The 23,575-nt window shown below is 39.3% G+C and overlaps 2 protein-coding genes across 9 annotated transcripts in view; one reads left to right on the top strand and one right to left on the bottom strand.

The window, feature by feature from the left end:
• The window catches only part of TRMT6 (tRNA methyltransferase 6 non-catalytic subunit), a 71,034-nt gene that overhangs the window by 9,908 nt on the left and 37,551 nt on the right, over window positions 1-23,575 (bottom strand). The window contains exon 1 of one of the 6 annotated variants that reach the window (XM_041732079.1): window positions 2,964-3,213. The exons of 4 other annotated variants lie outside the window; for them this stretch is intronic. In XM_041732079.1, coding sequence (XP_041588013.1) covers window positions 2,964-3,091 — 128 coding nt within the window. In that variant the 5' untranslated portion in view covers window positions 3,092-3,213. Of the gene's footprint in view, window positions 1-2,963; window positions 3,214-23,575 lie in introns of those variants that run through there. One more of the 6 variants, XM_041732081.1, reaches the window with a different exon arrangement.
• Window positions 3,395-23,575, top strand: part of MCM8 (minichromosome maintenance 8 homologous recombination repair factor) — a 47,442-nt gene continuing 27,261 nt past the window's right edge. Inside the window, exons 1-10 of one of the 3 annotated variants that reach the window (XM_041732077.1) lie at window positions 3,395-3,841; window positions 4,717-4,878; window positions 5,171-5,254; window positions 7,174-7,256; window positions 7,670-7,819; window positions 9,525-9,628; window positions 10,399-10,597; window positions 14,818-14,903; window positions 20,917-21,068; window positions 21,313-21,508. In XM_041732077.1, the coding sequence (XP_041588011.1) occupies window positions 4,722-4,878; window positions 5,171-5,254; window positions 7,174-7,256; window positions 7,670-7,819; window positions 9,525-9,628; window positions 10,399-10,597; window positions 14,818-14,903; window positions 20,917-21,068; window positions 21,313-21,508 (1,211 nt within the window). In that variant the 5' untranslated portion in view covers window positions 3,395-3,841; window positions 4,717-4,721. Of the gene's footprint in view, window positions 3,842-4,444; window positions 4,879-5,170; window positions 5,255-7,173; window positions 7,257-7,669; window positions 7,820-9,524; window positions 9,629-10,398; window positions 10,598-14,817; window positions 14,904-20,916; window positions 21,069-21,312; window positions 21,509-23,575 lie in introns of those variants that run through there. The other 2 variants (XM_041732076.1, XM_041732075.1) reach the window with 2 other exon arrangements.

Below are 23,575 nucleotides of genomic sequence, written 5' to 3' on the forward strand. Positions count from 1 at the left end.
AGCATGAGACTCTTGATCTCAAGGTCATGAGTTCACATTGGGTGTGGTGACTACAAACAAAAAAAATTATCCAATTAAGGCAAATATATTTACAAATAAACATTACTGATATTCTATATGTTTGGAAATGCTGCCTAACACTGACAATGCTCTACTGAGGATCAGGCAGCCTCAGCTTTCCCCATTACCTGGATTTTTATCTTATTATCATTTAAAAGGAAAGTCCTACACACACATAAAAAGAAAACTAATATCTGCTGAGTGTTGACCAGTAGCTAGGCAGTACGTGCCAGCGTGTTTCTTTCTTTTTTTTTTTTTTTTAAATTTAATTCTCACAGTAATCCTAAAACATAGCTCTTCCCAGATGGACAATCTGAGGCTTAGGGAAAAGTATCTTGTCCAAGATACACTGTTAGAAAGTGGGAATCAGGATTAAAATCCAGGTCTGCCTGAGCCCAAAGCCTGGTTCCTTCTACTCTATCACACAGTCTGCTCCAGGAAAGACCAATGGATCTCACGAAGCCCCCCTTAGTTTTAGGATATGGCCCATGTCCACAGAACTCTGAATCCTGGAAGACACATACTGGTTAATTTTGTTTGTGCCCCACCCCACACCTTCTTTCCCTTTCTCTGTGCTCCAGAAGTCTATGACAGAACCCATAGACCACATCACCCAACCTCCCTTGCCAAAAGTTTCCCACCACTGATAGACCCTGGGTGCATTCCCACTCTCTGCTGGTTCTCTAAATCTTGCCACATCACTGTATGTGTATGTGTCACATCTTCATTAAATCTCTTCACTTGAACCATCTGAGTGAACTCCATGAGATCCTAAGTGATCCAGATATAGGATCAATTCTTATTCTTTGCTAAGTGCCTCGTTTCTAAAACATAACAGAACATAACGCACTCTCAAAATATTTGCTGACATACATCCAGTCAATCCAAGTTGAAACTCAGTTTAGCCCAGATATACATCCCATACTTTCATCCCTTGAGCATCCTGGTGCTAATGAAACACTGAGGCTGAGCTGGGTTGGATTTACCCTTCTGGTAGCTGGTCTGATATGGAAAGAAGAATAGGTCACTCAAACTGATATGTGACAAGACGTCACTGCCCCAATCAGGAAAATGGGGACCAGGCAGAAGAATGTGGTGCCATGTTTTCACTGAGAAGGAGTAGGATTTGCTAAGTCTCCTTCTCAGTGAGTCAGGATTGTTTCTGCTCAATCAGATGTGTACAGACCCAAAGAAGAGTGAAGGGAGAGTCTGCCCTGTAGTGTAGATGAACTCAGAGGGTCATTTATTGAATAAAATGGAAATTAACGTACTGGCTTCTGCCAAGAGAAGTAATGAAAAGTGTTTCCAAATAAATATGTCTAGTATGGTTACAAAGTACCTTTTAGAAATGAAGATGCTACTATTTGCCTTGTTGGTAATGAAAAAGCTCTTGTCTAAAAGAGCACATTAACAATCACATTTTAAAATCAAGCAACTTAAAAGGGCAGTATGAAAAAGGAAAGAAGACCAAAGTTTCACCCGTATGGTCACTGTACAGCTGTATAAACTCTGGAAGCATTCATCAAACTTACAAGGACTTTGCTGCACTGTTCAATTATAAAATTTAAATAAGTAGTATTGGCTCTTTCCAAAAAATACATACTTGAAGGCTGGCCCAGGCCCATACTTCTAATTGGAAATTCTAAAAAGAAAATGGTGCAGATATTACATTTCTGGACTAAAGGGAACTCCCCTCCCCCCCGGTATTTCTTTGTCTTTACTAAATTGATTCTCGTGCAATAAAACTTGGTTGTCACCAGTATGGTGCTTTGGGAACTGTTACTTGACTATTTTCTAATGATACCTGTTTCACTTTAAATACCAGTCAACAGTTTGATTCACACAGGAGTAAAATCATTCATCTCACATGCACTCTTAGAAACTCCAAATCTACCACTACCAAACCTATGGTCTGCAGAAAGCTGTTCTCCTTACACTGAACTCAACTTATTTTATTTCATTGTCAAAAGTACTATAATAAGCTAACTCAAAAGAAAGCTTGGTTGTACTTTTCAGATAACAAATTGAAATATCTCAACAGATTTTCAGCATGAATGAGCTGTTGGGGTTTAACAATCTCAACATCCCTGTCGTGAAGTCACGAAAAATTCCCACTTCTCTAATATTAAAACAGAGTTATAACTAACCAGTAGGTTCACAAATCAAGCCTAATTTCACGTTTTGAGACCCTGAGCGAATTGCTTTTCGGGAATTTAACTTTCCTAGACCTCACATCCCTTCCCATAAAGTGAGGGAACCCTAGAGTGATCCTACGTGCTATGAGAAGTTGTTCTCCGATGTAATTAGGTGTAAACAATTATTCCAGTTTGGATAGAGAAAAGAGCCTAAGGGGCAGAAAAGGTCGCAGAGGTTTCATTTTTGTGGGATTGATCCTGCTGAGGGAACAGGGTGAAAGGATGGTCTATGGGGAAACCGTAGGGAAGGGGAGAACCCTGAGAGGCAAGGATATCAGAGGATGATTGATGGGTTCTGTGAGATAAGAGGAGAGAACGTCTCACGGACCTGGAAGAACCCTGGACAGAGGGAGAAGGACGCGTGGGGGGACGCGTGGGGCGGGGAGAGCACCTGAGCATCCGAGGGGCAAGGCCGGGAAAGGGACCCTGCGGAACGAGATGGATGCTGAAGGCAGAAGGCCAGGCTTGAAACCATGTAGGGGGCACTCTGCGGGAAGACAGGAGGGATAGGGGAGAATGGGACGCGGAGGGCCGAGAATGGGACTTTGGGGGAAAAGGCCGCTGTGGGAAGACCAAGGGAAGGAGGAGGTTGGGGAACTAGAGAATCAAGAACGGGACCCTGGCGGGAGATGCTCTGTGGGAAGACCTGAAGGGAAGGGGTATCTAGAAAACGGGGACGGCGACCCCGAAGGCCAGCACCCGACCTACTTTCTCCGCTGGACTTGCACCGCTTTGAACACATCTTCCCGTTTCAGCACCACGAAGTCGCCGTCACGGATGCGGTGGTCCCCGGGATGCGGTGGCTGTGGGTCCAGCGGCTCTCCTGAGCCCTCCATGGAGCTCAGCCGCGCTCCCCGCGCTTCAGCGCCTCTCGCGTCCCCCGCGCCCCGCCCCTCGTCCTCCGCGGCCGCCGCGTCCAGCCTCACTACCACAAGCCGAACGGACGTAGAAGCCTCCGGCCGGCACCGCCCCCACGTGCTGCGCGCCGCTTCCGCTTTCCGGTCGGACCCTCCCGACAGTTTCCGGGAGCCTCGCAGCTTCCGCCTGGCCGAACTCCTTGATTGGCTGCCCTCCGTTCCCTCTCGTCTCGCCGCTCCTTGGACGGAAGTTACGTCACAAAACGCGCCAAAAAAGATTTTGGAAGCAGGGGAGTTCAGCGTGAGTAGCTAAATATCTTCCCGAGAGCCGGCGAAGTGTCGTGAGGATCTGAGGTCTCCGAGCTGCTCCAACACGGGAGACTTGGCCCCGCGCGGGGACGTCAGAAGGACTGCGACTGAAGGGACTTGGGCCGGAGTCACCTGAGGACGTCGGACTCCAGTCTCTTCCTGGCCCCGCCTGTTTCCCCCTGGAATAAGGGAGAGCCAAGCGGAGTGCACCTGCTGCCACCCGGGAGCCTGCCCCACTGAGAACTGAGAGCTCTGAGACCTATATCCTTTGCAAGTCAGAACAGCTTGAGGAGATGTAAATGAAGGAGGGTATTTAACGAAGCACAGCGGACCCACCCGTGGGTTCAGTTCTACAGTCCTCCTTGAGTTTGTTTTTGAATTCTTTACTAGGTATTCTCACTCTTATCTCATTTCTAAGAGGTATGGCATGTAGTGTCCTCAAAGTAGCGCTTCATGCGGGAGCCTGAAGACGGAGTTGGGAGCTCAGTACTGCTATCAAACAATTTGATTTTTTTTTGTAAGATTTTATTTATTCATGAGAGACAGAGAAAGAGGCAGAGAGAGAAGCAGGCTCCCCACAGGGAGCCTGATGTGGGACTCGATACCAGGACCCTGGGATCACGCCCTGAGCCAAAGGCAGACAGACACTCAACCATTGAGCCACCCAGGTGCCTCTCTTATGTGGAATTGAAGAAACAAATGAGCAAAGTGGGGGAAAGAGAGAGAGAGAGACAAACCGAGAAACAGACTCTTAGCTGTAGAGAAAAAAACCTGATGGTTACCAGAAGGAGGTGGGTGGTGAAATAGGTGATAGAAATTAAGGAATGCACTTGTGGTGAGCCCTGGGGTTGTATGGTAGTGTTGAATCACTGAAACATACTACACTGTATGTTAACTAACTGGAATTTAAATAAAAACTTAGAGAGGGATCCCTGGGTGGCGCAGCGGTTTGGCGCCTGCCTTTGGCCCAGGGCGCGATCCTGGAGACCCGGGATCGAATCCCACGTCGGGCTCCCGGTGCATGGAGCCTGCTTCTCCCTCTGCCTGTGTCTCTGCCTCTCTCTCTATCTCTCTGTGACTATCATAAATAAATAAAAATTAAAAAAAAAAAAACTTAGAGAGATGGAAATAAGTAACTGTTAAAATAACTGGAGTGTCTGAGGCTACACTGTTGCAGGCCTGTTTGTTAATCTCAAATTAGAATATGTTAATTTTGTATTTACTGTGTTACTACATTCTTAACACTATTTTCACTGTAATTTTGATGAGGATTTTTTTTGGTCTTTATCTTTTAGAAAATATGAATGGAGACTATAGAGGCAGAGGATTTGGACGAGGAAGATTTCAAAGATGGAAAAGAGGAAGAGGTGGTGGGAGCTTCACAGGACAATGGAGAGAAAAAGAACACAGACCCGATCTGAATAAAACCATGAGAAAACATACTTCTGGTAGTGGAGGTCAAAAATTGTTCAATTCTTTTTTCCTTCATGAAGGAAACTGTCCTACAGAGAGCAGTTTAACTTAAATTTGAGTCTTATATGATGCTCCTCCTTAAAATAGTATTTAAACATTAAATCCAACGTTTTTACTGAGACCTTTAACTTTACCTGCAACTAGTAATATCATATCAATTTCTCATTGTTGGAAGGAGAAGCAAATTAGAAAAAATGTTCTATTTCTACTGAGCTAGTGCTTGCTTTGGCAGCACATATACTATTTCTATTTATTAGTGTATTCTGTTTTCTTCAGAACAAACCTCACAGTCTTCGCTACTACAATCAACATTGGACCAGTTCATACCATATAAAGGCTGGAAGCTTTATTTCTCCGAAGGTAGAGTTAAAAGTGCAAAAAGTATTGTAAATTCTATTTTCTTAACTTGTCTTTGGATGTTACATCTCATATTATTACTATAATTCATTTGGCTTATTGATAGATACCACCTTCTTTAATTTTAATTCACTCAAACAATTAAATCATGTTGTTTCAAGAATATTTTTAGGTTTTATATCAATTAGGAAAGCAGAAACTACATTAGGTATTTCAAAAAGGGATTTAATACGGGGTATTGAATATAAAGATGGAAGTCTAAAAGAGCAAAAGAGGAGCATTGAGATAAGCCCCCAGCTAATAGTAACTTCTGGAAGCAGCATCTATTCTTATGGCTGAGGGTACAAAAGGTAAGAAGTTCTGAGGTTGCTAGGACCTAGGAATTCAGAGGAACAGCTGTTGCTTCAGCTACTGAGGGGCCCCCCTCAAAGTAGTACTTGGACCTCTAAAGGGTACCCTTCTAATCTGTGCTCAGATCACTGCAGTGAATGAAGCTAGTTGTTGCTGGTAACTCCAGTGGGAGGATTGAGAACTGTGGCTCTTTTCTGCAGCTGGAGAGATGCTGCAAAGAATTAGAAACAAAAATAAAATCCTTCTTTCTTGCCACCTTCCAGTCTTTAAAGTGGCTCCAGTTGGCAGAGCTTAAAAGAAGTCTGGAAAATGCACTGACAGATCTCAATTACAGCATCGCAGAGCAGAAAAATAGGAGGGTGGGCTTGGAACTGAGATACCACCAACACAGGTTTGTGTAGAAACACACTTAAGGAATCTCCCCTTTTATAATCAAGAACATCAGCTAACATACACATATTTAGAGGTTTGGAGACTAGTCTTTCCTGGGTTTTTACAGTTTTTATGTTTATTATGTCTTGTGAGTTACGGGTTATGTGTACACTAGGCTGTGTATTTTAAGGGCAAGGATCTTGCTCCATATGAAGCACTCAGTGTTCATTTGGTGAATGAATAAAGTGCTTTACAAATGTTTTCTGTATTGAGAGTCCGTTTCTACTATATACACAGATGTGTTTCCTAAGTGATATGTCTTTTGTTGCTTTAGAATGCATTAGCTACCAACATGCAGTATTTCCCTGGCAGTTAGCCCAGAACACTAGAAGTGATCTTTAGACTGGTCCTAAGGATGGAGTTCAGGAGATGCCTTGGGTTTAATCATCTCTACTTCATGTTATTGTACTGCTGTGGAAGACCAATTTGAAAATGTTACAGAACTTTATAGTATAAAGGTTTTAGGACTAGAGTGAAGTAAGTAGTAGTCTGTCTCCACTGATCGCAGGATATGGCAATTTGGACTAGTAGAATTTACTTTGCAAAGACTGATTGTTATTAGCTCTGTTTCTAAATAAGAATTTAGTTCATGTGTCTAGCTTTGGCTTTATTATAGTTTTCATTTTAAGCTTTATTATGTAAGTTATTTGAACTACTAGGTCCTATTAAGTATCAGCGGTTCAGTCAAAGATTTCCAGATATTGGTGCTTTTATAGAGAGATACTTCCTATTTGCATTTAAGACTATGCAGACCTAAACTTGCTTTAGAATCTTAACTATTGGGATCCCTGGGTGGCTCAGCGGTTTGTCACCTGCCTTTGACCCCGGGGCATGATCCTGGAGTCCCAGGATCAAGTCCCGCATCAGGCTCCCTTCATGGAGCCTGCTTCTCCCTCTGTGTCTCTGCCTCTCTCTTTCCATGTCTCTCATGAATAAATAAATTTTAAAAATCTTAAAAAAAAAAAAAAAAGGAATCTTAATTATTCACTCAGTACTTACGTATATTCTTATGTAAATGTAATCAGAATGCAAAGTAGTTAAAAGTCTTTTACCATGTATGTTAAGTGTTTCTTCCATCTCATGAAAGATATGCCTGTACACATGTGATTATTAGTGCTAATGCCATTTTGTTGGATTAGTTTACAGCAGTAGCTCTCCTTTTATTCAGAAGATTCAAGCATTTGAAATTTTTTTCACAAGGCGTATTGATTTATACGATAAGGTAAGATTCCTGTACAACAAAGCTACTAGTCTACCTTTATCTATTATCTTCTTGAACAATGTGTTTGAGATGCTATTAATCAGGAGATGCTGCAGCCAGACAGCCATGATCCAGATCCCAGCTCTGCCACACTTAGCTCAGTGTGGACTTCGGTGTATTACCTACATTCTTTGTACTTTGGTTTTCTCCTGTATCAGTTGGGCATAGTAGTATTAATACCACAAAGAGCTGTGAAGAGGCATAAATAAGTTAATATAGTTTAAATAGTGTAAATATGCTTGGTGTAAAGCTTATTGTACCCATTGTTTTCACCATATAAACATATTCTTTTTCAAAATATGTAATTGAATGTTTAGTTATGATAGTTGGCTCCAAAAAAGGCATCATTGTGTTCATGCCTTAATATTTTATAGGATGAAATAGAAAGAAAGGGAAGTATTCTGGTGGATTTTAAAGAACTAACAGAAGACCATGAAATGGCTGACTTGGTACCAAATATAGCAAATGAGTTAAGGGATACACCTGAGAAAACCTTGGCTTGCATGGGTCTGGCAATACATCAGGTAAATATTTATTTTGTGCAGACTTCTGTCAAAATTTTAAAGGAAGATTTTACAATAACAGTACCTTCTCTAAAAGATACTTAGTTTTTAACCAACAAATGTTGGCTAGGACTGAAAGCTTACAATCTTGTCTTAATAGATACCATTTATTTTATATAGAATAGCTTATCTAAATATAGCATTTATTTTAATTTATTTGAATTAGTCTATTGAAGATAATACAGAAATTAAAGAGTTCCTTAGAAACAATCTCAGGGAAAATAAGACTAGGATCATATTATCTGTTACAAACTTGGAAAGCAACTCAGATTTAGGTTCTGTGACATGAGGCAAGTCACTTACACTCCCTGAGTGTCCCTATATATAAACTGAAAATAACAATATGTGCTGTGTCTGCCTGAGTTTTTCTCAGGATCAATTGACACAATATATGTAAAAGTATTATTTAGGCTGGCAAAGAGATAAATGCTTCGAGGAAAAGACTAGTAAATCTCAGAACAAGCACAGATAAAATACTGGCTGTATTCAGAGATAAAGAGTTATTGGGGAGAAATGGAGAGAGCTCAGAGGACTTTGTAGAGATGGTAGAGTTATTATGGGTCTTAAAGGGGGTACTGAGAACTGCACGTAGAGCAGAGGAGATAATGGTAGCCAGGAGCGAGGAATAGTTCATTACAAAGATGTGTACACTGCTGGTACCTGAGACTGGAAACCTTGGTGTTGTCTTCAGTCTCCTCTCACTCATTAGTTCTCTATATACAAGTCACCACATGCTTGCATTTCTATTTCTGAAACATCTCTTAAATCTATTTCTTTTCCACCTTTACTGCCTCAGTCTTAAACCTTCATTATCTTTCCTAAGCTGTTGCTATACCTGATAAAACATGATCTGTCTTTGGAAACTGTAGTTACTTTTCTACAGAGTGAAATCTAAATCCTTTTTGTGGTGTTATAGGCTTCCATGATCTGATTCAACTTCCTCCCCACTTCCACTCACTACCATTCAGCTAAGCTGAGCTCTCCTCAGGAGTCTTTCAATTGTCTGATCTCTTGCACATGCTATCCCTTAACCGTGGAATGCCCCTTGCATTGCATATCCAAATTTGGGGGGCCTGACACTATTGTCTCACCAGGAAACCTTTCTCATGACCTTTTTTTCAAAACTTGCATAGTATTTTGTCTCTAAATCTTTGTGGTCTTTATAGCAATTATAGCTGTATATGTGCATCTCATTTTCACTTTTAAGATTGTCAGCATACTGCTTTATATACAAGAGGTTATTAACTATTTAATATCAAATGCCAAGGGAGTGCGTATTGGATATTTCAGAAGTTGTCTCTATTTTCTCTATCTTAATAAATCACTGAATATGGAGAAGTAGAAAATATGTTTTCACCAGAGCCTGTCCAAAAGGTAATAGCTTTGAGGACTATTGTAAGGACTTTTACTATTAAGCTTAGTTTGGACATAAAGTAGTAGACAGGAATGCTGGAGTTTTCCATTCCAGACACAACAAAATCCCAGGTAAAACAATCCACTATAAGTAGTCACAATTAAATATCAGAGTTTTAAAGGGCTATTACAGTTTTGTTAGTATTCTGCTCTGAACTGTTTATATTCATAAACTTCATATTTTCTAAAAGAAGAGTTTTGCTTCAAGAGGGTATTTTGTTCCAACTTTTGAATAAATACCTGTTTTGTTTAGGTATTAACTAGGGACCTTGAAAGGCATGCAGCTGAATTACAAGCCCAAGAAGGATTTTCTAGGGATGGGGAAACAATGGTAAATGTGCCACACATTCATGCCAGGTGAGGATTTGCTGTTATTAAGGTATTATTTAGAATCTGGCATTTAAGACTGTTTAAGAAGGAGAACCTCATTTTATAAAGTCAAAGAAATCAGTAAAAAGGGTATGAGTTCTTTGCCATCTATTGGTTATCACACCTAAGTGAACCCACTGAGAATTCTTCAAAGAAATCATGACAAAAATAAACTTTTCCTGCCTGAAATGAGATGATTTCCCAACCTTCACATTTTGGTAAAGATTGATTATGGGTGTGTCCTTATCAAGTCCCTGCTATTTGAAAAGTAATACACTAAGTGCTTGATTATATTTTGTTAAAATTATGAGGTTTCTACTAGACACAGAACAAATGGAATTTTGTTTTTCTTTAATTCATCTTTAAGATTTTAAATTCTCATTAGAAGAAATGAATAAGGTAATCATCAGGGTTTTGCTTTTCTTTTCTAGAATTTATAGAAGACATTGTGTAACGGTTCTTGAAAAAGAAATTAGAAACTGGAAGTCATTTTTTTTTGTTGCCAAAATTTTCCTGTTGGCATTTTTTTTCCTTTTTTCCCCTTAGAGTACAGCCAATGAGACAAGAAGAAAAGGGGAGATTTAGCATTTTTTGATTTTTAAGGATGATTTAATTCTTGTGAAATTTCTGATATATAGGGATGATATGGTTGGAGAATTCCAGTTGCTCCTAAAAGGAAGTTGTGAAAATATAGATAATGTTCACTGTTGGTTCATTTGTAAATTCAATGATAAATACATTCTTGTTTTTGCTGTTAGGGTGTATAACTATGAGCCGTTGACACACCTCAAGAATGTCCGGGCAAATTACTACGGAAAATACATTGCTCTGAGAGGGACAGTGGTTCGTGTCAGTAATATAAAGCCTCTTTGCACCAAGATGGCTTTTCTTTGTGCTGCATGTGGAGAAGTTCAGAGTTTTTCTCTTCCAGATGGAAAATATAATCTTCCCACAAAGGTAAGCTATTCTTTAACTGAATTATCTTGGCAAAGAAGGCAGATCATTTTACAGAAAACATTTCCCAGTGTTTCTGTACACGGAGGTAATTTTTATTTTTAATTTTCAATTTTTAAATTATGAAGTACTTTAGGGAGGAGATCCCTGGTGGCTCAGTGGTTTAGCACCTGCCTTTGGTCCAGGGCGCGATCCTGGAGTCCTGGGATTGAGTCCCGTGTCGGGCTCCCGGCATGGAGCCTGTTTTTCCCTCTTTATTATGAATAAATAAATAAAATCTTTAAAAGAAAAAGAAGAAATACTTTAGGGTATAGAAAAATAGGTAAAATATTTCTCCAGTCACCACCCAGAATGTACATTTTGCCAGTTCCAGATATATATATATTTTTTAAGTTTTTATTTATTTATTAATGAGAGACACAGAGAGATGCAGAGAGAGGCAGAGACACAGGCAGAGGGAGAAGCAGGCTCCATGCAGGGAGCCCAACACAGGACTCAATCCCAGGTCTCCAGGATCAGGCCCTGGGCCGAAGGCGGCGCTAAACCGCTGAGCCACCTGGGCTGCCCCCCAGATATATATATATATATTTTTTTTCCCAGATATATTTTTAAAGATATAAAGCATAATGATATAAAGATATAAACCGATATTAGTATTTCCTTTGTACCCCCTTGCTTGTACCATTCCCAGAGATCATTATCCTGAAGTGAATGTGTATTCTTTCCATTCATATTTTTATATTTAGACTTAATAGGTATACACGTTGTTTCCTTTACTCTGCTGCTTGAAAGTGATGTGTTCCTTTTTTCTTTTTTTTTTAGACTATTATAGATTTTTTTTAAAAGATTCTCTTTATTTATTCATGAGAGATAGAGTCAGAGACGTAGGCAGAGGGAGAAGCAGGCTCCATGCAGGGAGTCTGATGTGGGACTTGATCCCAGGACCACAGGATCATGCTGTGAGCCAAAGGTAGATGCTCAACCACTGAGCCACCCAGGCATCCCAAGATTATTATAGATCTTAAAGCCATAGAAAAGTGGAGAGAGGGGATCCCTGGGTGGCGCAGCGGTTTGGCGCCTGCCTTTGGCCCAGGGCACGATCCTGGAGACCCGGGATCGAATCCCACGTTGGGCTCCCAGTACGTGGAGCCTGCTTCTCCCTCTGCCTATGTCTTTGCCTCTCTTTCTCTCTCTGTGTGACTATCATAAATAAATAAATAAAAATTAAAAAAAAGTGGAGAGAATATCTGTATATGCACCATTATGAATTGACAAGTACTAATATTTTGTGATTTTAGCTTATTTTTAATTTTTTTAAAGACTTTATTCATTCATGATTGACACAGAGAGAGAAAGAGATAGGCAGAGACACAGGCAGAGGGAGAAGCAGGCTCCATGCAGGGTGCCTGATGTGGGACTCGATCCCAGACTTTAGGACCACGCCCTGGGCGGAAGGCAGGCGCTAAATTGCTGAGTCACGTAGGGATCGCTATTAACTTAATTTTTTAAACATAAAATATTATCAAAGTTGAACTTCCTCTGTTGCCCTCCCCAGTTCCACTCACTTTTTTCCATCCTTAGAGGCAGCTACTCTTCTGAAACTGCCATGTATTCTTCCAATATGCATTCTCATACCTGACAATATATATATATATAGGATTTATTTTCTTGTGCTGTTACATAAATAGTATGCTGAATGTAACACTCTGCCAACTCTTTTTTTCACTTGGTTGTTTTGGACTTTACCTATTTCAATACATATCTAATTCTTTCATCTTTACCATTGTGGAGTATTCCATTGAATGAATAGCTACTATTATCCATTCTCCTAGTGGACATTTGTGTTATTTTCAGTTGTTTACAGTTATATGATGCTGCAGAGAACGTTCTTGTATGTTCCTCCTTAGCAGAGGAATTTCTCAGTTGTGGGATATAACATTGTTAACTATTAGATGTTGCCAAACGACTTTCCAGAGTGTTGGTCCTAGCTTACCCCTCTGTTGGTAGTGTTAAATAATTACCATTTCCCTGTATTCTCATTAACACTTGGTATTGTTAGACTTCTAAAATTTTGCCATGCTGATGGGTGTAAATGGCATTTCATTTTTAATATGAATTTCTGTTGCAGTTGAACATCTTTTCACTTCTTTGTTGGCCATCCAGTTTCCTTCTTTATTGAACTTTCTGTTTAAATCTTCTGCTTATTTTCCTGTTTATACTATTGATAGGAATTCTTTATGAATTCTAGGTACTAATCATTGATTATATATATTACAGATATCTTCTCCCAGTATTTGCTTTATCTCTTTGTGGTATATTTTTTGTTCTACAGTTTTACATTTTGACAGATTAAATTGATCATTTTTTCACCTTATGACCTTTATGTTTTATGCCCTGCCTAAAAAGCCTTCTTCATTTGAGCATTATAAACATATCTCTTACATTTTCTTTTAATACTTTCAAGTTTCGTTTTTATACTTGGATTTTTGCCCATCAGGAATTTAATCTTGGGAATGGCATAACACTAAGGACCTAATTTTGCTCTTTGAAGTAAAAGCCATTTGGTACCATTTATTAATTAAGTCCTCTATTATCAGTCCTACTGATGTGTATTGTTTCTTCTATGGTGCACTGTCCTATGGACATGTGAGTCCATTTCATTTTGCTGGTCCTGTACAATCCTATTTATATTGATCTCATTAAAGTTTTTGATAAGGCAGGGAGACTACCATATCTATTCTTCTTTTTTGGAATTGTGTTTACTATCCTTGGATTTTAATAAATTTTTTACATTTATTACATTTTTACACTAATTGAAATTTGTAAGGTTTCCTTCTCTTCTAGGAAGAACAGGGTGTGTGAGATTTGGCTATTGATTCTGAATAATCAGTGGTGTTGGTAAATGAGTGTCATCTACTCTTTGGGCTTAAGGTTCAGGCTCTGTCTTTAGTTCAGAGGCTAGAATTTCAATCCTGATTTATTGGATATTTTCTGTAAACTATATTTGGTCAAAGTATTTCCATGCCCTCCAATTTAGTGGGTAGTAATGCTGACTCGCAGGATGAGCATTAGTGTGAAATGTTCTGCATGTGTCTGAACTTGCATGAATTGAAGTGATAAGAAAGATGTTTGTTCAGGAGATCCATATTGTAGTCACTATTTTTGTTACTATATAACAAATCACCCTAAAACTTAGTGGCTCAAAATAACAGCAGTCATCTAATTCTTTCTCAAGACTTCTGTTAGTCCAAAGTTTGGAAGAATTGCTTGGCAGGGTAGTTACCCATTTAGATCTCTTAAGGAATTGTAGTCAAATAGCAGATAGAGCTGAACAGCAAGAGGCTGGAGTGGCTGGGGGCTGGCTGGGCATCTCTCCTCCATGTGTCTTTCTGGGCTGGTTTTGGTTTCTTGTACATGGTATGGCAGCTAAGGGTACTCAGTCTGCTCACATGGCTGCTGATAGCTTCAAGAGACAGGTCCAGCTCTCAGGAAAAAATGGCTGCCTCTTTTGAGCTAGCTTCAGAAAACAGGTGGCATCACTTCTATTGGTTACAAAATAAGTCATAAGCCTGTCCAGATTCCAGGAGAGGGAAATTAGACTCCATCTTTTGATGGGGGAGTGGGAGGGTTCTAGAAAGGCTCATGGGAAAATACTGTTGCAGCCATATTTGGAAAATACAGTTGGCCACAATCTCTGAATTTACAAATGCATCTTGAGGTCCAAATAGTGGACAAGTGATTTTTAAAAACTTAAACACATTTACATTTCGAGGACTGTCTCTGTGGACTGTCTCACAGTGCAAAGGCAAGTGAGATAGGGGAGCTCGGGATCAAATAAGACCCAGGAAGACTTTGGAAAACGGGAGGTTTGGTGCTGGATATTGTGGATGCGAGAGGGCATTCAAGATTCAAGGATCAGGAGACTGAATGTGCACAAAGGAAGGAATATGTGCTCAGTGTGAGAGGCTTGTGAGGAGCCTTGCACACCCACAGTAAAAGGAATAAAAGCAGTAATCAAGAGGGACTAACTGGAAAAGTGCCTCAAAAGCTTGTAATATAGAATCAATGCAGAAGAAAGTAGTCATTTTGCTCATACTGCATTTTATTATAACACCATTCTGTGACCAAATAAAAGTAGTATTAAATGAAGCATTTTAACTTGCATTTTCCTTAGATGTGATTGTAGTTTATCAAAATGTGGATGTGAATTAATCTTCTTGCAGTGTCCTGTGCCCACATGTCGAGGGAGGTCATTCACTGCTCTCCGTAACTCTCCTCTCACGGTTACGATGGACTGGCAGTCAATCAAGTAAGCAGACTATAAATAAAACACAGGTTTTAGATCTCACGTTATAGATTTACTGCCTAGTAAATCTATAATATTCATATATTATATTGTGAGTCTTATCTGTAGACAATGGTAAAGTATATAGTAAAAGATTTATTTGTTTTATAGTTTATATATTGAAATGATAATTGTCTTTATTTGAAATGTGTTCTATATCAGATTGCAGAAAGGATTTTAATTATAAGTATCCTGTCCTTTTTCTACTGAGGAATAGTTTATTTCTCATGTGATTCATTGAACTGGATGTAGACCAACAAAGCTGTATGATTTTCTTTCCATGAGCTGTGATAGAAATGTTGTTAGAAGTATTAAAACAAAGAATGCCTTAGAAATAAGATATGTTTCATTTTATATTCTCACTATCTATGAGGCATTTTACTATGGGGTTTTTTTTAAGCTGTTTTTTGTAGGTCATATGGTTTTTAGTGTGTGTGTGTGTGTGTGTGTGTGTGTGTGTGTGTATGGTATTTTTAACCCAACAAATTACTGTGTTTTATCTGACCATCGTCCCGTAACTCATCCCTGAATATAAAATAATGGGTGGTTTGAAGTCAGAGTGCTACCCAAGAAACCTGGCTAAGACAGCAGAAGGTATTTTAAAAACCAAGAACCTAGAGAAACAGTGAGATGGATTGCTACCAAGCCCTGTCCTAGCTTTACCTCCTGTTCTGCAAAAACTAAGACCGACATATATAATAAATGTACAGTATGCTGAGATCTTCACAAACTCTCCATTTTATAAAATAAATGTTTGAGACTTTTACATTTTATTTAAAAATTTTTTAACTCTGATGTAGATAACCTACAATATTATATTTATTTCAGATATATAATATAGTGGTTGCTCAGTGCCCATCACAATAAGTATACTCTTAATCCCCTTCATCTATTTCATCCATCTCTCACCCACCTCCCCTCTGGTAATCAACAGTTTGTCCTCTATAGTTAAGAGTCTCTTTCTTAGTTTGTTTCTCTTTTTCCCCCTTGGTTCATCTTTGTTTCTTAAATTCCACATATGAGTGAAATATGGTATTTGTCTTTTTCTAATTGGCTTATCCCACTTAGCATTGTACCATATAGCTCCATCCATGTTGTTTCAAATGGCAAGATGTCATTCTTTTTTATGGCTATGTTAAAGACTCTTGAGCATGGTCTCGTGCTCTTTTAGTTCACAACAGTGTGCAAAGAAAGTCTGTAGGATTTTCACTTCTGAAGAGAGTGATGAGGGCCTCTCAGGAGCTGCAAGGTTCACAATAAGGTAAGTTCACAGAAGGTCCAGGATAATTCACTTAATTATACAAAATCTCTCTGCTTTTTTGGTAAAAATAGCAGACAAGAAAATAGGCTCAAATATTTTAGTTGGATTTGAATGATGATCTCTTGATATTAGATCAGACTTAGAAAGAGAGACCATTTAGGGGAGGCTGAGTGGCTCAGGCGATTAAGTGTCTGACTCTTGGTTTTGGCTCAGATCATGATCTCAGGGTCATGAGAATGAGCCTCAACTTAGGCTCCACAACCAGGAGGGGAGTCTGCTTGAGATTCTCTCTCTCTCCCCCCACCCCGTGACCCCTCCCCAGCCTCTAAAATAATAAACAAATCTTAAGAAAAGGAGAGGGGAGGCCATTTAAATCCTTTTCTTGAATCTTTAAAAGTAAGATATTGCTAAAGTTCATTTTGAATGAGTTATAGTAAAACTTTGTACAATATTATCTTACATTATTGTTTTTTATTCTACCAATGTGTAGATATATAAAATGACTATCTGCCCTAAGTGAAAGATCTTTGGGCTTAGATTGGAATGTTCATAAAGAATTTAATTATTGGGATCCCTGGGTGGCGCAGAGGTTTGGCGCCTGCCTTTGGTCCAGGGCGCGATCCTGGAGACCCGGGATCGAATCCCACATCGGGCTCCCGGTGCATGGAGCCTGCTTCTCCCTCTCCCTCTGCCTATGTCTCTGCCTCTCTCTCTCTCTCTCTCTCTGTGACTATCATAAATAAATAAAAATTAAAAAAAAAAAAAAGAATTATTGTTTCTCAGCTAGTGCTTTGAATAACTTGAATGCATCAAGGCGAAAGCCTTACAATGTATATCAAAGGCCTTGCAGTTGAAGCAGTCCCAGTTTTAGGGGTTTACTTGATGAAAACAGTCACAATATGTGAAGAAATAGCTTGCTGAAAGTATGTTTGTGTGTGTGTGTGTGTGTGTGTTTTAATGGGGAACAGCCTAAACATCTGAAGAAAATATTGTAAGTAGGATGGTACAATGGATTATTGTGTAGCCACTAAATATGATGGTGCAGGAGAATATTTTGAAATGACATAAAAAAACCATGTACAGTGTTTCTAGTGACAAAACTGGCAAGAAATACACGTTAAGAATATACTCTAGGAAGTGAGATTGGAGTTGTTTTCTTCTTTCTGTTTATCTGTTTTAATAAGAAAAGTATTAATATCTAATTTCTTAAAGCAAGACATCCTTAGCATGTTGTGTCATTCTGAGGCTTCTCATTGCAGTCTGGCAGTGTTTTGAGTGTGCACGGAGGGTGGAGGTGGAGGGTTGGTGGTGGTGAAGAAGGAGCAGGGTTTGAAGTAGTGCAGGTTAGGTGGATATCTGGCTGTGACCTCAGAGGAATTGAGAGGCTTATCTAGATGTATAATGAATGTATTCCAAAGTTATTATTTTAACATTCAGTGATTTTTACTTACATTCATTATTTAAAGAAGTTTTAAAGACTTCCAGGGAAGATGGCAGAGTAGGAGGATCCTAAGCTTACTTGGTCCCACAGATACAAGTAGGTAACACCCACATCAGTGTAAATAACCCCAAAAGCAACCTGAAGACTGGTGCAGCAGATTCCACAGCTAAATACAGAGAAGAGGCCACATCCAAGAGGGTAGGAAGGTGGAGATGTGGTTAGGAGCCAAACGGATCCACGGGACTGTGAGAGGGAGGGACTTAGCAGTTGTGGGGAGGGAAGAGAAGCAAACCTCCACAGCAGGCACCCCAGGTACCGGGAACCTGCATGGGGAAGGTGACGACCCATAACATTTGGCTTTGAAACTGAAGGGGCCTAATTTTGTGAGTTCTTCCAGCCTGAAACAAAAAATCAGTGGCTCAGCTCTAGGAGAGTTGGTGGTGAGAGAAAACGGAGTCCCTGCCCCTAAAGGGAGAGCACAACAAACAGCTTAGCTAAGATACAGTATAGAAGCAGCAGTTTGAAAAATGCCTAGGGTTTACATGAGGGAAATTTGTTAGCTAATCTCAGAGCATGTACTAGACTGGAGAGGCAGGGCTTTTTCAGAGACTTCTCCAAGAACAAAAGAGCTGATTGGTGCTGTCTCCCCTCCGTGGACCCCCAGCCTAGTTAAAGGGACGCCTGTGGGAACCAGGACAGTAAAATACTCTCCACTTCCACCTAGCTTGCTAATGGACACCACACCCCTGTACTTTTCTGTACAGGAGTTTTCCCAGCAGCTACAACTCCCCTCCTATAGCCAGCTGGTGTGGACCTTGCTGGTACTGTGCACATTGCCCCTATGTTCTCCTGCAGGAGTCCATCCAAAGTGGCACCACAAGCATGGCAGTGAGCAAGCAGCCCTGACAGAGGTCAGCAGCACTCCAAAGTGACTTCTACTTTGGGGAGAGGGGAAGATAACCACTCAGCCAATCCAGCTGTGGCTCTGCAGTGGGCTGGGGACAGACATCTGGTCTGACTGTAGGCCCTGTCCACCAACAGAAACTTCTCAGGGTATAATACAGGGAGGGCACCCTGTAGTTTGGTGCTCCTGCAGTTCTGGCAAACACCTGGCGAACTTCCCTCAAGCCTAGGGCAGTCCACACTGGCCCACTAACAACACAGGGACCAAACACTGCCCACAACAGGCAAAGGGAACCATTAGAGATGACTAGACTGAAGACACACATGTCTTAGCCACAGTAGTAGGGCACATGCAACACACATACGAGACCCCTGAAGCGCCAAGGTCTTAAGAATAGGAGACGTTGCACTGCAGGGCACTACAGGATCTTCATAAGGCTACTGCTTTCAAGAGCAGGAGACATGGCTGACTTTCCTAACACAGAAACAGACATGGAGTGTTCGTCAAATGAGACAGGAGTATGTCCCAAGTGAAAGAACAAAAAGGACAAAATCCCAGCAGGAGACCTAAATGAAATGGAGATAAGTAATATGCCTGATAGAGATTTTAAACTAATAGTTATAAAGGTACTAGATAAACTAGAGTGAATAAATCGAAGACTCGAAGAACAGGTCAGAGATCTGGAGGACAGAGTAAAGAAAAGCCCGCTTTTACTTTTTCCCCTTCTACCACTAGTTTTCTTTCAGCCAAAATGTGAATTTTACATTGTCAAGGTTTACTTCTCTTTTCCAGTTATAACTGTCTTCCTTGTTTAATTTATAGGTCATATCTAACAAAAACAAGAGCATTTATAATTTTATCTTTGTTCCACAAAGTAACAAAGAAAGTGATCAGATGCTTAGAAAAGGAAATGTAATTTATGTTACCATGTTGTTTTGTTTTCTGTCCCTTAATAGAAATGATCCAAGTCTCAAAATCAAAATGAATTCTCTTCTACTCCCTTGAATTCTCCCGTTTTATATACTTCGTATTTGGGCTCAGCTTTGTTGTTTAGTGCTTTTCCTACTTTTTGAAATCCTTCTATAGTGTTTTGAATAGTGAAAGTACATCTAAACATGTCTTCATCCTGCGTGACAGTGATCAGTCCTTTTCTTCTGGTGTTGTCTTGGACTCCCGAATATCTCTTTTCTCTCTTTGAGCTTCCAATCAGATACATCCGTTGTACTGTTCATTTGTCTTTTAACTTGTTTTCACCCTTTGCTTTCTGTGTGCTTTTTGTGTGTTTGTTTCCCTCCTATAAATATTTGATTTATATATATATATATATTTAATTTTCCTGATCTCACAGTTTTCTAGTAGTTCCCTTTTTATAGCCGCTTATTCTTGTTTTTATGATGGTAAAATTTTCTCAAAAACTCTTCAGCAGGTTTTGTTTTTAATGCCCTTCTCTTTCCTGAATTAATGCCATTTCATCCTGAAATATCTGATGAACACTGAGAAATTATCTGGACTCCTTTGATAGGTTTCCGTTGCTATTTTATAAGTAGGAGTTTTTCCTCATGAGGCCTCTCTCCCTCTTTTGATGATCAGATTTTACTATATGAATATGTTTTTGAATTGGAGTTGGACTTCTCAGATGCCAGAATGAGGAGACTTTATTCTGGAGCTCTGATGCCTTCATTAGATGCTGTAGCTCCCCTCACAGAGTGGATGGATCCATTTCTCTAGAACAGTGTTCTGGTTTTTGTTAAACAGTAGAGCGTGGTTTGGTGGAATGCCCTCTTTCTTCACCTACCCACCTATCCACCCACCTACCAAAACAGCTATTCTGTGACTTATCTTTCAGTTGATTATCCTGTTTCCTTTTAGCCATCCACTGAAATGAGGAAAAGTTTCACCTGTGTAAGAAACCAAGCATCCCTACTCTGCATTCCTACCAACTCCAACCTAGAAGGCTCTCAAGGGCTCTGCTGAAAATATTGGTCCCCACTTCTCTTAGATCCTTGTAACTTTTTCCTGTATGTATTTTGAACTTCATTTTGTTCTATCCATCAGTATTTTTCCACTTCCTGTTTTCTGAACTTTTAAGAGCTTGTGTTTCTTGATAACACCTCTGCACACCCTATAACCTGTCTTTACTTATTTAGTGGCTACCATTTTGGTGGACATTTTGGAGAGAGGGTAGGCAAATGTACATGCTCATCCTGCCATTCTTAATTGGAAACTACTGAAGTAATATTAGACATACCATTGAAAATTTTTTTTTAACTAATCTACCTTTTAGCTCTGTATCTTGTGGGTCCTGAATAGTTGACATGTTGAAGAAATAAAGTCAGTATATATACTGACTAAAAATTGTTTAACGTTTTAGAATCCAGGAGCTAATGTCTGATGATCAGCGAGAAGCAGGTCGGATTCCACGAACGATAGAGTGTGAACTTGTTCATGATCTTGTGGATAGCTGTGTCCCAGGAGACACAGTGACTATTACTGGAGTTGTGAAAGTCTCAAATGCTGAAGAAGGTATTGTATAATTCTTTTCTTATTTTGATTGTTTCTCAATAATTTGTCAGGATTCATCTTTTTTCAAAGTACTTTTGAATCTCCACAGATACAGGGAATTCCTTATTTCTTACATAGGTGAAACTTTTCCTTTAAAATACAAGTTTATATGTATTTTACTGTGCCTTTCTTTTTTGTGGTATTTGAGTCTTTGTAGGGAAAATGAAAATACCAATTATTATATTTCATACCTTGAAATTTACAGGTTCTCGAAATAAGAATGACAAATGCATGTTCCTTTTGTACATTGAAGCAAATTCTGTTAGTAATAGCAAAGGACAAAAAACAAAGACCTCTGAGGATGGGTGTAAGCATGGAGCATTGATGGAATTCTCACTTAAAGACCTTTATGCTATCCAAGAGATTCAAGCTGAAGAAAACCTGTTTAAACTCATTGTCAAGTATGTATGAGGTTATCTGAAGTTTTATTATGTATATGCAGGATAGGGGTGCTGTTGGCTACAAGTAACAAAAAATTAGTCAAAATGATTGCAAATTACAGTTCGCAGGTCAAATCCAGCTAACTGCCCATTTGTATATCCCCATAAGCTAAAAATGGTTTTTACATTTTTTTAATGGCTGAAAAAAAAGAATAATTCATGACACATAAAATTATATAAAATTGAAATTTCACTTCCTGTAAATAAACTTTTATTGGAACATAGCCATAATCGTTCATTATGTAGGCCTGGCTGCTTTCCATTTATGTAGTGCCAGGGCCTGGCTGCAGTGGCAGAGCTGAGTAGTTGCAACAGAGAATAATAGCTCACAGATATTTACTGTCTGTACCTGTATGGAAAACTTTGTTGATCTCTAGTTTAATCTATAAAGAAAATTTACTATCTCACACCAAAAGTTAGTTACTCAACAAAGAGTGATGGGACTGTGAATTCCAGTCATTTCAATTAGTTGTATGTAGGGTGTTTACTTTTTATTTATTTATTTATTTTTGGATGTTTACTTTTAAAAACCAAGAAGGAGATTCACATAGAAGTCACTTATATTCACTAAGTATTTCATAATATTATTTTATTTTCATGTTATTGCCATGCAGTAGAGAAGAAACACAGTAGAGGCAATTTTTGCTTTAGTGGTTAAGAGCTTTTTTTTTCTTTTTTCTTTTCTTTTTTTTTTTTTTTTTTTTTTTAAGGTAAGCTAAGTTAGAATCCATCCCACTTCCAACGAGGTTGGGAGCATGTTACTTATTACCTCCTTCATTTTTCTCAAAATAGAACTAATTCTTGCCCAGAAGGTTGTCCCAAGATTACGTGAAATTTAATAATGTATTTAACATAATTAACACAACATACCATTATTTTAAAACCTTTTAAACAATTTTTTGGATATTTTGAAGAAATAGAGGAAAACAAGAGAGACTGAAAAATAGATGTACCTAAGAGTAGTAAAGAACTGAGGTTTTGAAATGCATTGTATTAGAACACTTAACCCTGTCGTGTTTCCTTTATTTAGGCTTTGGACACTAAAAGAATTTGACTGTTTCTGCTTTTAATATGTTAGTCAATTGAGAAAGGATAGAGTTCCTCAGGGAGTCTTTAAACCCTCAGAGACTTCTGAATAGATAGCCATCCATACCTACCCTGGGAGAAGGGGTGCTCTGAGCTAGAGTAGGGTTGTGATCTGTGGATTAGGGACAGTGTGATGAGTGGGCTGTGAGCAGGTAGGGAAGAACCACCTGGTTGAAGATCAAAACACTGCTTTGGTTCCTCTTACCTGTTTCAAATAAGAATGAACCTGTACAGTGGTCCTTCTGCCATACTAGAAATGTTTTCTTTTCAGAGGTTGTTCTTACCCTTTAGTCCTAAATTTGTGATTTCAACATTAAAACTCGAATTTTTTGTGGTCGTCCATTTTTAATCTTGCGGGGGTTGGCAGGCTGCCTGGTTTTGTAAATAAAATTTTATGGGAATACAGTGCCATCCATTCATCTACATAATTGCTTTTGCACAAGTTGGGTAGTGTGACCCAGACAGTAAAACTGAAAAGATTTACATTCTGGCCTTTTAAGAAAAAGTTTGTCTACCTTTGCTAGGTAGAAAAGGTATGAAAGGAGAATGGAGAAGACAATGGAAGGTTATGTTTTAGTTTTGGTTTCTTTAGAAGCAGTAATTTGGGTAAGCATTTATTTGGGAGGTGATCCCAGAAATACTGGTAAGGGAATGGGAGAGTGAGAAGGGATGGTAGTCAGTGTATGGTGCCTCAAAGAAGAGGTTACTACAAGCATCTGAGGCTTAATCCTCTTGAGGCCTCTAGAATACTAGATTGTGTAGAACTAGCCTCAGTATTTTTCCATCGAAGGGCCTAGTTTTACTAGGTGGTACTTTCAGCCTGCTCTGCCTGCCTACTGCTGAGGCTTCTGCCTCCAGAAAAAGCCCTTCAGCAGGCAGGTGCAGGTGTGTGATCAGGAGCCACCAGTGATTATGTGGGAACATGCTTAACACTGAGTACCG

The sequence above is a fragment of the Vulpes lagopus genome, chromosome 18, assembly GCF_018345385.1.
Source record: "Vulpes lagopus strain Blue_001 chromosome 18, ASM1834538v1, whole genome shotgun sequence".
Lineage (NCBI taxonomy): Eukaryota > Metazoa > Chordata > Mammalia > Carnivora > Canidae > Vulpes > Vulpes lagopus.